The sequence below is a fragment of the Hyla sarda genome, chromosome 2 (genome assembly GCF_029499605.1).
Source record: "Hyla sarda isolate aHylSar1 chromosome 2, aHylSar1.hap1, whole genome shotgun sequence".
In the NCBI taxonomy this organism is placed as follows: domain Eukaryota; kingdom Metazoa; phylum Chordata; class Amphibia; order Anura; family Hylidae; genus Hyla; species Hyla sarda.
Genome location: NC_079190.1, coordinates 230,946,850 through 230,961,382, shown reverse-complemented (window position 1 = coordinate 230,961,382; position 14,533 = coordinate 230,946,850). Strand labels below are relative to the sequence as shown.

The following is a 14,533-nucleotide window of genomic DNA, read 5'->3' as shown; positions in this document are numbered from 1 at the left end:
TGTATTGAAATGTAAAATATTATCCACGTAAATAATAAAACCTAGACAGCAATAGGGGATGTAAACCTTTACCCTGTGGGCTTCTTCTACCTTTCCCTGGACTACTTGTGCCACTTCTTGGGCTTGGAAACAATTGAAATTGATGGTCATTTTAACCATGTAGTTTTTTAAAGTTTTTTTTTTTTTCCAGCTAGGCGGTGAGTGCTCCAAGCCTTGTTGCATAATGCATATTTTAGTTATTATGTTAGTGTTTACTGCAAGCACTGAGCTGAAGTGAATATTGAATTTAGTGGCTGAGTGAAATGAGCCCCACATTGTGTGGATGGTATGCTGGAGGCCCTAAGGAGGATGTGAGTCAGGTAGGGTCATGGGGGATGGGTGTATAGAGTGAGGGTAGTAATGGAAAATAAGGGCATCCATACATGAGCACTTTATTATTCCACAAAAGCAGATGTTGTTTCTAACAGATCATGCATAGACTGCACGCTGTGACTTGGCATGTTATCAGCCTTTGCCACCTAGTTGGCAGAGTCCTAACCCATGAAAGTAACTGGTAATGAGTCACTTGGCAAGGTCTTGTCGGTGACATTTTACACGTCTGTGTGAATCTACAAATTGGAATCACTTAACATTCCTGGGAGTTAATGCTACAACTGCAGCAGGACTGTCTCCAGGACTTTTCCGTGTAGTTTCACTGTAATGTATTTTCCACATCCCTAGGTTTATGGTTTAGAAGAGATGAAAGTTTTTTTTTATGTCAATTTTTTTCCGTAATATCAATATGAATACAAAAAAAAGAAAAGATACAAAGAAAGGTGAGAAATGGTGCAAAGTGTAACATAAATGGAAAAAAATGACACACAGATCAGTCAAGTGTTGCATATTAAAGGTATGCTTTCAGACAATCTGTGTGTGATTACACCTGTACTGTTCTATACAAGGTACCTTGTCGGTTACCGGATCCATCTGGTACTGCTATGGTATCATAAGAATGCCTAGTTTTAACTGTAACTCTCTTGTTATGTGAAACTTTAGGGGCATTTCATGGTGAATCTGCAGCAGAATCCACAAGTGTTAAATGTGGGGTTGACTAAAGATCTACAGCGGATTTAACTTTGAAAGTGGTCTGCAGTGAAAGTCCACTACAGAAATGTCCACACGGACAAAGTCTGCAGTAAGATGTCCAAGTACTGCAGTCCAGTGTGACTATCACCTGTGCAATGGATGGAATGCTAGAGTTAAAGAATCAGTAGGACAAATGAGCATACAGCAGGAGATCTAAATAATTATGTGCCTTTTGATGTTCACTTAAAGATGAATGTAGGAACCTGGTGTCCTATTTCTGCTGGCTACATGATCCCTGGTCCTCTATACTGTGTATTCTCTTTTGTATTTGCAGGATTGCCATCTTTGGTCTTTATGGGTGTAGACAGCTTATACAACTGATAAATATATATTTTTTGTTTCTGTCAGAATTGTCTACCATGATAACATGAATATCATGGATCATAGAAGATCATAGGAGTCCTGGCTGGCATTGTGTGTTATGCATAGATGCCTTAACTTTAATATGGCAAGCATTATTAATTCATTCCTCACACATACCCATTACCATATGGCTTAATGGCTTAAAGAGGTGCTATTAGTTAACAATTGGGCACTGTCCTATTTCTGAGGGCTGCATACTGGCTTTTGGTTTCCTTTTATCTGTTGCGCGTTTGTTTACTCATCCACATTGCGTGTCTCTGGCCTTCAGAGATCTCATTAACCTTACAGCCATCACTTTTTACTTGGAAGCGGTTGTTATATCATCTGAAAGTAATTCCGCTATCTGAAGTGCATTAGAGCTGTCACTTCACGTTAAGTATTTGCTGGTAATTCCTATTTCTTTCTTACCACAGTTCTCATTGTCTGTCTTTTATTCTTCAATGTCTATTCTCAATGTAAGTGAAGAAAATTCATATAATTAAAATTCTAGTAACATTGAGGTCTCTTTGAATTACCTGGATATGATTAAAGAAAATATAGAAGACCACATTAGTTGAAGAAAAGGAATTTATTGTATATTAAAAAGTTGTGAATCCTGCTTCATGGGAATTCAGAATACTTAAAAATCTGACCATTATACAAAATGGTTAATGGTTCATTGGAGATTTCAAGATAGCACCAACTCCTACATGGGTTGTGTAATGTGGCATTAGGTGTGGACCTATTGTACTACTACATCGGTACCTGCTAGGATTTTCCCCCTTTAACCTGATCCAGGATGCAGAAGCTGGACTTCTGCTGCCAGGTCACTTTCCAAAGGTGGTCCTGGTGTGGGTAGCTGCTGGTAACATGGACCATAAGACACTGCTGCCAAGCACCCAGGGATCAGGCAAGGCAAGTTGGAGTACAGGTGTTATTTGTAAGCGGGTGGCAAGATAGCATAATCAGGAACAGGCAGAAGAGTTGTGGCACTAAATTGGGTCGCTGATCCAGGTCAAACACAGGAGATCATGCAGGAATGGAGTCAGGAGATATAGGCACTGGTCATATGCACATGTTGGGTTAAAGAATGACATAGTTGGACTTTACAGGTTGTCCACTTTTGACAATGCTTTTTTGTTTGAAGGGTGTCCTTATACGCCATCACAGAGTATAAAACTGCTTCTCAGTTGGATGCAATGTTGTTCTGCGACGTAACTGCTGTATGAAAATGTCAGCTATACAGTACACTACACAAATTGGTGTTTTTTGTAGCAGTGCATTGATATAGCTACTATAGCTACAGTAACTTTTAAACATAGCCATGCTTCATTCCCACTGAAAATTACCAAATAAATGCTTCACAGGCTTGGCACAATTGTGGCAAACATTGGACTACACAGCTTGCTCCAAATGTTTCATACAATGTCTACATAAATGATACATTTGATATTATTTTGTCCTGTCTGAATTTAGTAAACAACCTTTTAAGGGGACACCCCCTTGCGGGGACAAACCCTTACTAGAACCCTCCCTATAAAATTTTAACTTTATTAAACTTTATTAAAATATATGACCCCAAACTTGTTAAAATTTGCAGTGGTGTGGGGATAATATAGTACTAAGGTGTAAGTTGGCTCACACACTAAGAGGGGTGTTAGGCAGGACTGCAGTGTCTTATTCAATTGCGTACTGTGGACCACTGGTGATTCCAGTGTCCTCTGTAACACCGCTGTCCCTCACACCTCTGTTTGTATTGATCCCCTATAACCACACCAACTAAAACTTTAGACCGTAGGCCTCCCCGACGTTTTGCTGACGAATCAGCTTTGTCAAGGGCTGCGAGGCTAACTGTATGGTATACACATCGGGGGGAATTTATCATTGTATATAGAGCTTTTTTTTATTTTTTTTTTTTTTGCGCAAAATCTGATTTTATGAATTCTTCATAGCCATGTCTACGGTTAAGTTTACCATAGAGCACTTTCTACTGTAGAATCCAATTTATTAACTGCATGGTTTTTTATTTTTTACGCAAAAAAAAAAATGCAAATATACACCACCTCAGAGGACACGTACCAAAGTGTTCTAAAGCATTTGAGAATTATATTAACTATTTTGGGACAGTTACGACTACTACTCCCATCATGGACAGACTCTGCCCATGATGGGAGTTGTAGTCCAAGGGCTCAGGTGCAGATCACACCAGGTCATTCTCCAGAGACCCGCTGCGATCAGCATTTATTAACTGTAAAAGCCGGCGGCACATGCGACTAAACTGCACTGCCCGCATGCTCCTGTATACTGTATCACATTTCATAATCCTCGCCCGATGGGAGTTCTGATTGGTGAAAAGCTATTCACCAGGGCTCCAGTTATGAATTATGAGTGGTGTATACAGGAGCCGGCGGCCAGCGCAGTGGAGCGGTATATATACATGGCGGTCTTATCCGGACTGAGAAGAAAAGAAAAGGGGACGCCGCTGATCAGAAAAGACGTAATTGTGAGTCCCAAAATGTTACTGTAATCAATTATATTATATACAGATCCTGTACACAGCTGATATCTTCCGCCATATGGTCCTGTGTATTATCACTTGTATAGTATACAGATCTTGAATAGTATACTGGTCTGTGTATAGTGGTTTTATTCAGTACAGTATGGCGGTATTATCCAGTTATTGTGTGGTGGCAAATATTTACTTAGTGTATACTGGTATTATTGGTCATGGAAAATTATTTTACCTACCTTAAAGTGTTTCTTATATATACAGTTTAGTTTATTTTGTGTGCTGGGCTAGTGAAGGGATTTGGGTAGAATAGGGGCAGAAGTGTGACCAACAGCAGAGCATTACAAGGGGCCCTTATTTATTTTGGTCCGGGGGCCCTGAGTGTTGTCAGTCCGCCCCTGCCTGTATCATCATCATGCAGCATTTTTGGTGAATGTTTTATTATTAACTAAAAACTGTCTACTTGTGGTATAAAGTGCCAATGTATGTGACGTGTCATCTTGTATATTTTATGCATTGTAACACACTTTATACTTGAATATACAGTTAGGTGTTCATAATTCCTTTTAATTCAGATGAGAATGGAAATGATTTAGCAAGATCTACCGTATTTTTCGCCATATAAGATGCTCTTTCTTCCCCAAAACTGGGGGGGGGGGGGGGGAAGTTGGTGCGTCTTATAAGGCGAATACACACCTATCGCGGCGGTCCCTCCGGCCATCAACGGCCGGGACCCACGGCTAATACATGACATCACCGATCGCGGTGATGCCTTGTATTAACCCTTCAGACACGGCGATCAAAGCTGACCGCCGCGTATGAAGCGAATATAACACTAACCCGGCTGTTCTGGACCGCCGCGGTGAAATCGCGGCATCCCGAACAGCTTACAGGACACCGGAAGGGACCTTACCTGCCTCCTTGGTGTCTGCTCTGTGCCGGGATCCCCTGCATGGCCGGCACTCTCCTTCGTCGTCATCACGTCGTCGCGCACGCCGTCCCGTCATCCAATAGGAGTGGCGTGCGTAGTGACATCATGGCGGTGACGGAGAGCGAGGATACGGGCAGCAGAGACATTCCCGAGCGACGGGGGCACCCCGGGGACACGGCGACAGCGATGGAGGGCGACATCCAGGGCAGCGGTGATGGGTCCGGAGTGGCGGGGCACGTGAGTACTACCTCCTATACCAGTGGTCTTCAACCTGCGGACCTCCAGATGTTGCAAAACTACAACTCCCCGCATGCCTGGACAGCCATTTGCTGTCCGGGCATGCTGGGAGTTGTAGTTTTGCAACATCTGAAGGTCCACAGGTTGAAGATCACTGTCCTATACTTTACATTGTATTTGGTTCAGAATCTTTATTTTCTAGATTTTTATCCTATACAATTAGGTGCGTCTTATATGCCGGAGCGTCTTATATGACCAAAAATACGGTACTTCCTCCTGTTAGAACCATGTAAAGCCAATGTTCTGCAGCAGACATGAGTGTTTTACTACCTCCCTGGAGTGTATGGTTATGCTGATGAAGAAGGCAATAAAGCCTATAAGCTGTGACTTGTATGAACCTTGTATGAAGGTTGTGTGTATCATATTCAATGTGATTTCAGTTTAGTATAACGCTCGGCTTCATAAGTTGCAGTGGCTTTCTTGGTAGCTGTCTACTCGCTTGTTACTTTCTAAGCGGTTGACATTTTAAATAGGTCTTTTATGTTTCAGCTCATTATTAAACCTTTGTATTTCTAGTTCATCTCAGATCCTCACGTCAAAATGATGTTTCATGTAAAATTAAGAATGTCACAGGCAACAACAGAAAAGTATGTTATCTAGTGCGATTAGTCCTACTTATTGTATAGTACTATTGCAGAACTATGCCTTATTATTGCTATTTATGTATACCTATGCAAAGGGCAGTTGCCTCATAGAAATGACAGCAGCAGTCGCCTCACTGATATAGAAAAATATAACCTGGCCACCAAGGGAGATCAGCTCAAATTGTACGCTATGTCTGTACTGCTAACCACATAGATTGCTATTGGCAACACATATATCTGTATTGTGAATGAAGGGGCACGCCCCCTGCCGCCTGCCATAGACTTGCATTAAGGGGGCGGACCGTGATGTCACGAGGGGCGGAGCCATGACGTCACGCTGCTCCGTCCCCTGTATCGCCCGTCATTACGCACAGAGCAAACTCGCTCTGTGCAGTGCCACAGCGGCGATCCCGGGGGTCCCCAGCAGCAGGACCCCGGCGATCTGACATCTTATCCCCTATCCTTTGGATAGGGGATAAGATGTCTAGGGGCGGAGTACCCCTTTAACATTAAAACGGGTGCTGCTTGCAGTGAAAAATTTTTTACTACATGCACTACAAGATGTAATAGACTAAGGCTAGGTTCAGACTACGGAATTTCCGTCTGAAATTCTGCTTGCTAAAATATATAGTGTAGTGAATGGTTTTCCGTTCACAAATTCACACTTCGGAATTTGTAAAACTGAATTTGTGAACAGAAAATCTGCTTGGAAATTTCCATCTGAAGAAAGGGGTTGATCTTTCTTCAGGCGGAAATCCGCGCGGAACACATTGTAGTCTATTGAAGACTGCAATGTCCGCGCGGTCCTAGCGCCGACTGATTCAGTCAGCGCTGGCCACACACGGAATCTCCGGGCGGAAATTTTCTGCCCGGAGATTCCGTAGTCTGAACCTAGCCTAACACTGAAGAAAGTGCACACGACTATAATAAATACAATTCTAATATTTTATTGCACATATAATTGTCCAAAACAACACATCTTTAATGCATAATACTAATAACATAGGAGCCATTTAAAATCATAAAAATATGCTCACTAGGAGCGTAGCAAAACCTTGGAGAGGGGCCATGAACTCCCTCCCTCAGGAAATGACCCCATCCTCAATAACACACTGTACACCTGCTACCAGTATTAGTATAACAATACAATAATTAATATGTCCCTATGCCCATATCATAGAAATATCCACTCCATAAATGAATAATACTAAGAATACATTACATAGATACAATAAATAAGATACTTAGGCAGGAGACAAAGATGGAAATCCGAACTGGTGAAAATAATTGAGGTATGCCATGGACTGGTCACGCTGGAACCCCACGCGTTCCATCGCCAAGTGACTTCCTCAGGTCCCCACACCACACATACAGTCATGGCCGTAAATGTTGGCACCCCTGAAATTTTTCTAGAAAATGAAGTATTTCTCACAGAAAAGGATTGCAGTAACACATGTTTTGCTATACACATGTTTATTCCCTTTGTGTGTATTGGAACTAAACCAAAAAGGGAGGGGGAAAAAGCAAATTGGACATAATGTCACAACAAACTCCAAAAATGGTCTGGACAAAATTATTGGCACCCATAACTTAATATTTGGTTGCACACCCTTTGGAAAAAATAACTTAAATCAGTCACTTCCTAAAACCATCAATAAGCTTCTTACACCTCTCAGCCAGAATGTTGGACTCTTCCTTTGCAAACTGCTCTAGGTCTCTCTTATTGGAAGGGCACCTTTTCCCAACAGCAATTTTAAGATCTCTCCACAGGTGTTCAATGGGATTTAGATCTGGACTCATTGCTGGCCACTTCAGAACTCTCCAGCGTTTTGTTGCCATCCATTTCTGGGTGCTTTTTGACATATGTTTGGGGTCATTGTCCTGCTGGAAGACCCAAGATCTCGGATGCAAACCCAGCTTTCTGACACTGGGCTGTTCAGTGCGACCCAAAATCTGTTGGTAATGCTTTAGATTTCATGATGCCTTGCACACGTTCAAGGCACCCAGTTCCAGAGGCAGCAAAACCCCAAAACATCATTGAACCTCCACCATATTTCACTGTAGGTGCTGTGTTCTTTTCTTTTGTAGGCCTCATTCTGTTTTCGGTAAACAGTAGAATGTTGTGCTTAACCAAAAAGCTCTATCTTGGTCTCATCTGTCCACAAGACGTTTTCCCAGAAGGATTTTGGCTTACTCAAGTTCATTTTGGTAAAAGGTAGTATCACTTTTTTATGTCTCTGTGTCAGCAGTGTGGTCCTCTTGGGTCTCCTGCCATAGGATTTTAATTTCATTTAAATGTCGACAGATAGTTCGCGCTGACACTGATGCTCCCTGAGCCTGCAGGACAGCTTGAATATCTTTGGAACTTGTTTGGGGCTGCTTATCCACCATCCGGACTATCGTGCGTTGACACCTTTCACCAATTTTTCTCTTCCTTCCACGCCCAGAGAGATTAGCTACAGTGCCATGGGTTGCGCACTGTGGACAAAGGCAAATCTAGATCTCTGGAGATGGACTTGTAAACTTGAGATTGTTGATATTTTTCCACAATTTTGGTTCTCAAGTCCTCAGACAGTTCTCTCCTCCTCTTTCTGTTGTCCATGCTTAGTGTGGCACACGCAGACACACAATGCAAAGACTAAGTGAACTTCTCTCCTTTTTTTCTGCTTTCATGTGTGATTTTTTTATATTGCCCAGTTACTTGCCCCAGGTGAGTTTAAAGGAGCATCACATGCTTGAAACAATCTTATTTTTCCACAATTTTGAAAGGGTGCCAATAATTTTGTCCAGCCCATTTTTGGAGTTTGGTGTGACATTATGTCCAATTTGCTTTTTTCCCTCCCTTTTTTGGTTTAGTTCCAATACACACAAAGGGAATAAACATGTGTATAGCAAAACATGTGTTACTGCAATCCTTTTCTGTGAGAAATACTTAATTTTCTAGGAAAATTTCAGGGATGCCAACATTTACGGTCATGACTGTAAATATACATCTTAATTATTGTAGTGATCTTCCCCTCACACATTGTACCATGGCTATTGCGGCGTGCCCACGCATGCTATGTTACTTCAGGTATCATCATGTCAAATGCCGCAAGATGCGCAAGCCAAATCCCGCTCATGTAATCTCCAGTATTCTCCTCCCATTGGGCAGCCCGTGTTTATACCCAACACTACATTATGGTTATAGGACTATGTTTGGTTCAAATCAATAGAAATCAATAGAGCAGTGCAGGTACAAGAGGGTATAAATTGGCATACTATTCTGCTATTTCCAACTGTAAACATAATGGGGGGAATTTTTCATTGATTTTACCCGGATTTTGTGAGGTTGATTCGTCGCATAGTTTGTCTCAGATGCTGTTAAGAGACTTTTCCTTGCGATTTTTGCTTGAGAAGCTTTATCTAAATTGTGTAGCTATGCCATAGTCTGGTTAACTTTGTAGTGGTCATGAATTTATCATGTGTAGCCCAGACCTGTCTCGGCATTTTTAAAAAGTTGCACATTTTGAGGCAGTGGGTTAAAAAAAAGTTGCAGAATAGGTTGTAGAGGATGAACAATACAAAGTGATATACTAAAGTGTAATCTCAAACAAATGCGTATCATAATAGCACGATACTTATTACATGACATGTGACCATTTAATAACTTTGGCGCATGTACACATTTCCACCACACAATTTATAGCTGTGAAAAAAATTATTCACCTACAGCAAAGTGTGTACAAAGTTGTTGCTGTTTTTGTTTCTGTTTATTTACCTTAAGAGACATATTCATCAACTCTACACTATAGCTTTGACAGTTATATTGCATATTGTGTTTATAAATAAACCATTTCATAATAGTAGCTTTGAAACCTGCTTTTACTTGTTTTTTAAGAACATTTTATATTAAATCGAAGTATAGTGACTAGATGGTATTTAATGGCTTTGTATTTATTTTATCTTACATGGGAACTATGTGGCAGGACAAAGGTTCTTCTGCTGTGTAGCTGTATATTTCTTGTTGCTTTACCTCTTGCACTGAACTAATATTGACATGGACATGTTCCCATTTGTGTCTTAGACAGCAGTTCTTGTCATATTGATTAATGGTCATTATTAGAGCAGTGAGCATGGCCTATGGTCCCAATCTAAAAACTATAGACTTCCGAAACAATTTTAAGTCTTTGTTCACATAGGGTAGGTTCACACGTACAGGATCTGCTGCATATTTTGTGCAGCCGATTTTGCTACCCAATATGCAATAGATCCTGTACTTGTGAATGTACCTATAGAGTATATGCCTGCTGTTAATTGACTCACAGGGCTCGCCTGCCAGCATCGGCCTTGTGAAGACAATCCATGCATATTGTGGCGTATGCGCGGTGAGGCTGACAGTGCTCACAGATGACACATGGACAGTCTACATAGGGCTGCTTTGGCAGACTTCTTTCATTCTTGTGGGGGAACATGGCAGGTCCTCTTTAAAGAGGGTGTCTCATCTCAGACAGACCCCTTAATCTCAGTCACCTCATATCGGATGCTCACACAGGCAAAATACCTGATCATACCTGTATAGTCATCTATGCTATTTAGCGAAAAGTTGGATTGGCACAGTGCCAGTAAAGCAGAGAAGCTGCTTAAAGGGAATGTATTATTAAAAGCATTATATTTTTGGTGTCCGCTCTGAAAACCCTGCTAACATTGACTTCAATGGAAGATGGAAAATGGCTCAGAAAAGAAGTAACATGTCACTTTTCCGGACAGATGTATGTTGAAGCTCCAATGGAAGTAAATAAGAAATTCAGGTCTTAGCCTTCCTGCGCTGTCCATGGTTCACAGTGCACAATACCTTAAGATTTCAACCAACAGTACATTTTTATTACATGGTGTCCATTCAGATCATGTGCATATGCCTTGTAGAAAAATGACCCTAACTAATATAGCTAATTCTTGTTTATTCTTTTCAGGGTTGAGCGATCCACTGATCAAGTCATCAAGCCAGTGAATGTGGATGCCTTGTCAAAATGGGTTGGCAAAATACCACCAGATGTTTTAAGAGATATGCCAGTCATTTCACCAATGTTAGCGAAACTAGGCTATGATCCTTATGCCAACCCTCCCAATTATGGAAAGCCAGATCAGAAGGTTATTGATAATACAAGAAGGGTAAGTGGTAAATATAATATTTGAGGAGAGCTTATAACTAGAAATATGCTGAACTTGTTGTTTTGTCCTATACATGGCTGGGCTTTTTAGTTTTGGGAACGTGTATAAGGAGTGGTGTATTATAAAATCTGGGTAGTTTTCTAGCCCTGAAAATGGAGTGTTAACTACACAAAGTGGTTTCAAGAGGAATGATGGTCTGTGACTCTTAGAGTAAGAGTTGGCCCAGTGATGCCATACTGGTGCCACCACCTTCCCCACAATTGTGCTCTATCTTCATTTCTTATCACCTTCATACCTATTTCTTGCTTTATTAGTAGTGCTAAGCAACTAGAGGCTGCAGCTTCGTACTACCACCCCCTTCCTCCACCCATTCTTTGACCCCTACAACCCTAGGAGATCAGTGACTGGGTTATTAAAATAGGATGAGCTAATACAGTGGCATAATGTCTAATAACCCTTTTACCCTTAAATGGGTGCTCCGGGAAACTTAACCAATAGCCCATCCTTTCCCTCTCATCAACCTAGTTAATTTTCTAGATATGATTTATTAGCTATAAAGAGCAGTTTCCCCCTCTTTGGTTGTCACTGACATGCATGAAGTGAGGGGATGACATCATCCAGCCATCCAATTTGTCTCTGTCAATATCTCTCTCTGAATGCAGCCCCCACCCTCCAATTAGGCAATGGGAGAAAAGGATGGCAAAGAATATGAAGTATCCAGAGAAGACAACAGAGGCCATAGAAGCCACGCATATCAGGCAGGATGGTTTAGAGGAAACATATCAAGGAAGTGTGGTGGCTTTGGAGATATACACACCATATTTTCTGGCGTATAGGATGACTTTTTAACCTGGTAAAATTTTCTCAGAAGTCCATACCCCGGGAGTCCCGGCAGAGATGAAGTTTCCCCGTCACATTAGGGACATCCCTGTGTCCCGAAAGATCTTTTCGGGGAACAAGGATGTCCCGGTTACCTTTCTGCGGCCCCGTGTTCACTTTAAAATGCAGGTGCCGCAGGGAGGTAGCAGGGATGTCACTGATGTCCCATGTGTGCTCACATAGCAACATCAGAGCAGAGCATAGCGGAGCAGAGAGGATGCGCGCGCATGGTGAGTTACCAGCGGCAAGTCATCTTCGGTGCTCCGACCACTGCTCCTCCGGTCCCGGGACCTACTGCTATGGCCTTTTAGGGACTTTTAATTTCTTAGGGGACATTTTTTTAAGTTATAATTTAAAGTCTTATTTCCATAAAACTTAAATTCAGATTATTGTCCTGTCCATGCCTAATTAATTCTCAGCATATGTTAGGGCATATCTAAAGTATTATTACAGGACAGTCTTTGGGGATGTCATGGCCACTGGAGGAGGACAAGACTCACTATTGTCGTGGCTACAGCGACCATGTCCCATTTGTTTACAATGATGTATGTATACATTCTTAAGCATTAACTGGCCATACCTGCTAAAGTTTTTCTTATAAATATAAAAGTTGTATAGACCGGGCTGAGTTGCAGAATGCATGTCTCCTCTCTCCCGCACCCCTCCCTGCCCTGCATGATTGTCGTACAGGGTTTGGCTTCCACCACTGAGCCTTGTATATCAATTATGCCGTGGAAGGAGAAGATGGGAATACTGTAGGTCTGCCCACGTTTAACAACTCTTAATTTTACAACTTTGCAATCAGCCACCATCAGCTATCTGCCTATGTCTGCAGCTTTGAACATGATGCACAGCTAGCAGATTCCCTTTTAAGGGTAGTATTACTACTACAGTATGCAGTGACATTCTAGATAATGGCTTGTTTCCAACAGGGCTGTGGAGTCGGTAGATAAATGTTCCGACTCCGGAGTTTTCTATACTTCCGACTCCGACTCCTCTGTTAATATGCGAATGTATTTTATACATTCCTTGAAGGAAAGAAAGGCAACATACATGGCATTACCACAGGACTACTGGCTGGGAAGTCAATAGTCTACTGTATTGAACAGTTTGTGTGCTGATCTGCTGCTGAAGATAGGGCAGTGGGAGGATCCAGGAAGGGGCATTTATTATAAAACATAATTTCCCTAGTAGAATCACATAGTCATGTTTAAAGTTTAAAGGGGTACTCCGCCCCTAGACATCTTATCCCCTATCCGAAGGATCAGGCGACCCCCGTGATTGCCGCTGCGGCACCGTGCTTTCATTACTACACAGAGCGAGTTGGCTCTGTGCGTAATGACGGGCGATACAGGGGACGGAGCAGCGTGACGTCATGGCTCCGCCCCTCGTTACATCACGGCCCGCCCCCTTAATGCAAGTCTATGGCAGGGGGCGTGACGAAGAGGTGGTGAAAATAAAAGGTATTACATATCCAGTATTCATCTAATAAAATCTTTCTTTATTGAAGTAACATAGACTTAAAATCATGCTTACAGGAAGGACAGCAACAGAGGGACTTGGATAAAATAAGTCATCATCAGGTGAAAATAAAAGGGTTTGTGTCAATGCATAGTAAGGCAACTCATTGGTCCATTTACTATCAACCCCTGATACATAGTTTATAATGTAATGGATAAACCCCAGATATCCTAGTTTACTGCAATGTAAAGCAGCAAGGATTTAAAACCTCAAATCATAAAAGTTACCCAAGCATCAAAATGTGCAAAATAGCCTTAATCCATACTCTCTGGTTGCCCTGCCTCACGTGTGCCAACTTTCCTCAAACTTGTATGGTATAGAAATAAGACTTAAAGATGTGATGTGTAGGTGTCCCTCTACGATGCCTCTTTAGTGAGAGTGTAAGTTATAGCATGCGTCTTTGGTATGAATGGGATGCGTGGGTGAGCACTGATACCTATGAGTAATTTCATTATAAATGTAAGGAAAACCCTTGTCCTTTTTCATCTCTTCCCTACATTCTATATACACACAGGCTCCCACTGTTACCATAGCCAAATTACATACCAATTAGCGAACATGCTTCACAATGTACAAACCTATTGAGCTCCCCTACATTCTCAATAGACACAATATTAAGTTATTTCTGCTGTAGAATGTCCAGTGACATCACAGTCATTGACGGCACTGAAGGGTTGTGTTGTCCTATTTCCCTGGTTTCCTGAGTGGGTCATTCCTGAAGCTTCCTGTGCTTCGTTGGTATTGTAGACGTTTGTCTCCCATAGCTCTCAGGTTTGTATCAAACTAATTAAAGTGAACCTTGTGACTTGTGTGTTTGATGTGCTGGGAATCTGCTCCCTAGAGAGTGGATGTAGGATCTGGCTTTTGTATCTAGATCTCAGAGTTTTAATGAAGGCCTCTGTTTCTTAATATTTTTCATTCTGCCTTGTGGATAAATGGTGGCATGTAAAACCTGAGAGAGAAAACAAGTGGTTTTGGTAATAAGCTAGGTATACAGTATAACATTCAAAATACACTTAGGCAAAGAGAAGCATGGACTGGCACTATTGCAGCACCATCATAGACCAGCAGTGTAAGTGTACCAGTACAACAAGTAGTAAATACAAATACAAAAAGGAAAAATAGTCTGAAGAAAACTAACCAGTAACCAGGCTTAGAGAAAGCGAACAGAAATCAAAATGGACGTGTGTCTCT

The 14,533-nt window shown here is 41.7% G+C and overlaps 1 protein-coding gene across 2 annotated transcripts in view; it reads left to right on the top strand.

Annotated features, from left to right (window-relative positions):
* Positions 1–14,533, top strand: part of TPST1 (tyrosylprotein sulfotransferase 1) — a 100,452-nt gene that overhangs the window by 56,983 nt on the left and 28,936 nt on the right. For both annotated transcript variants that reach the window (XM_056556527.1, XM_056556528.1), the window contains exon 3: positions 10,741–10,939. In XM_056556527.1, the coding sequence (XP_056412502.1) occupies positions 10,741–10,939 (199 nt within the window). The remainder of the gene's footprint in view (positions 1–10,740; positions 10,940–14,533) is intronic.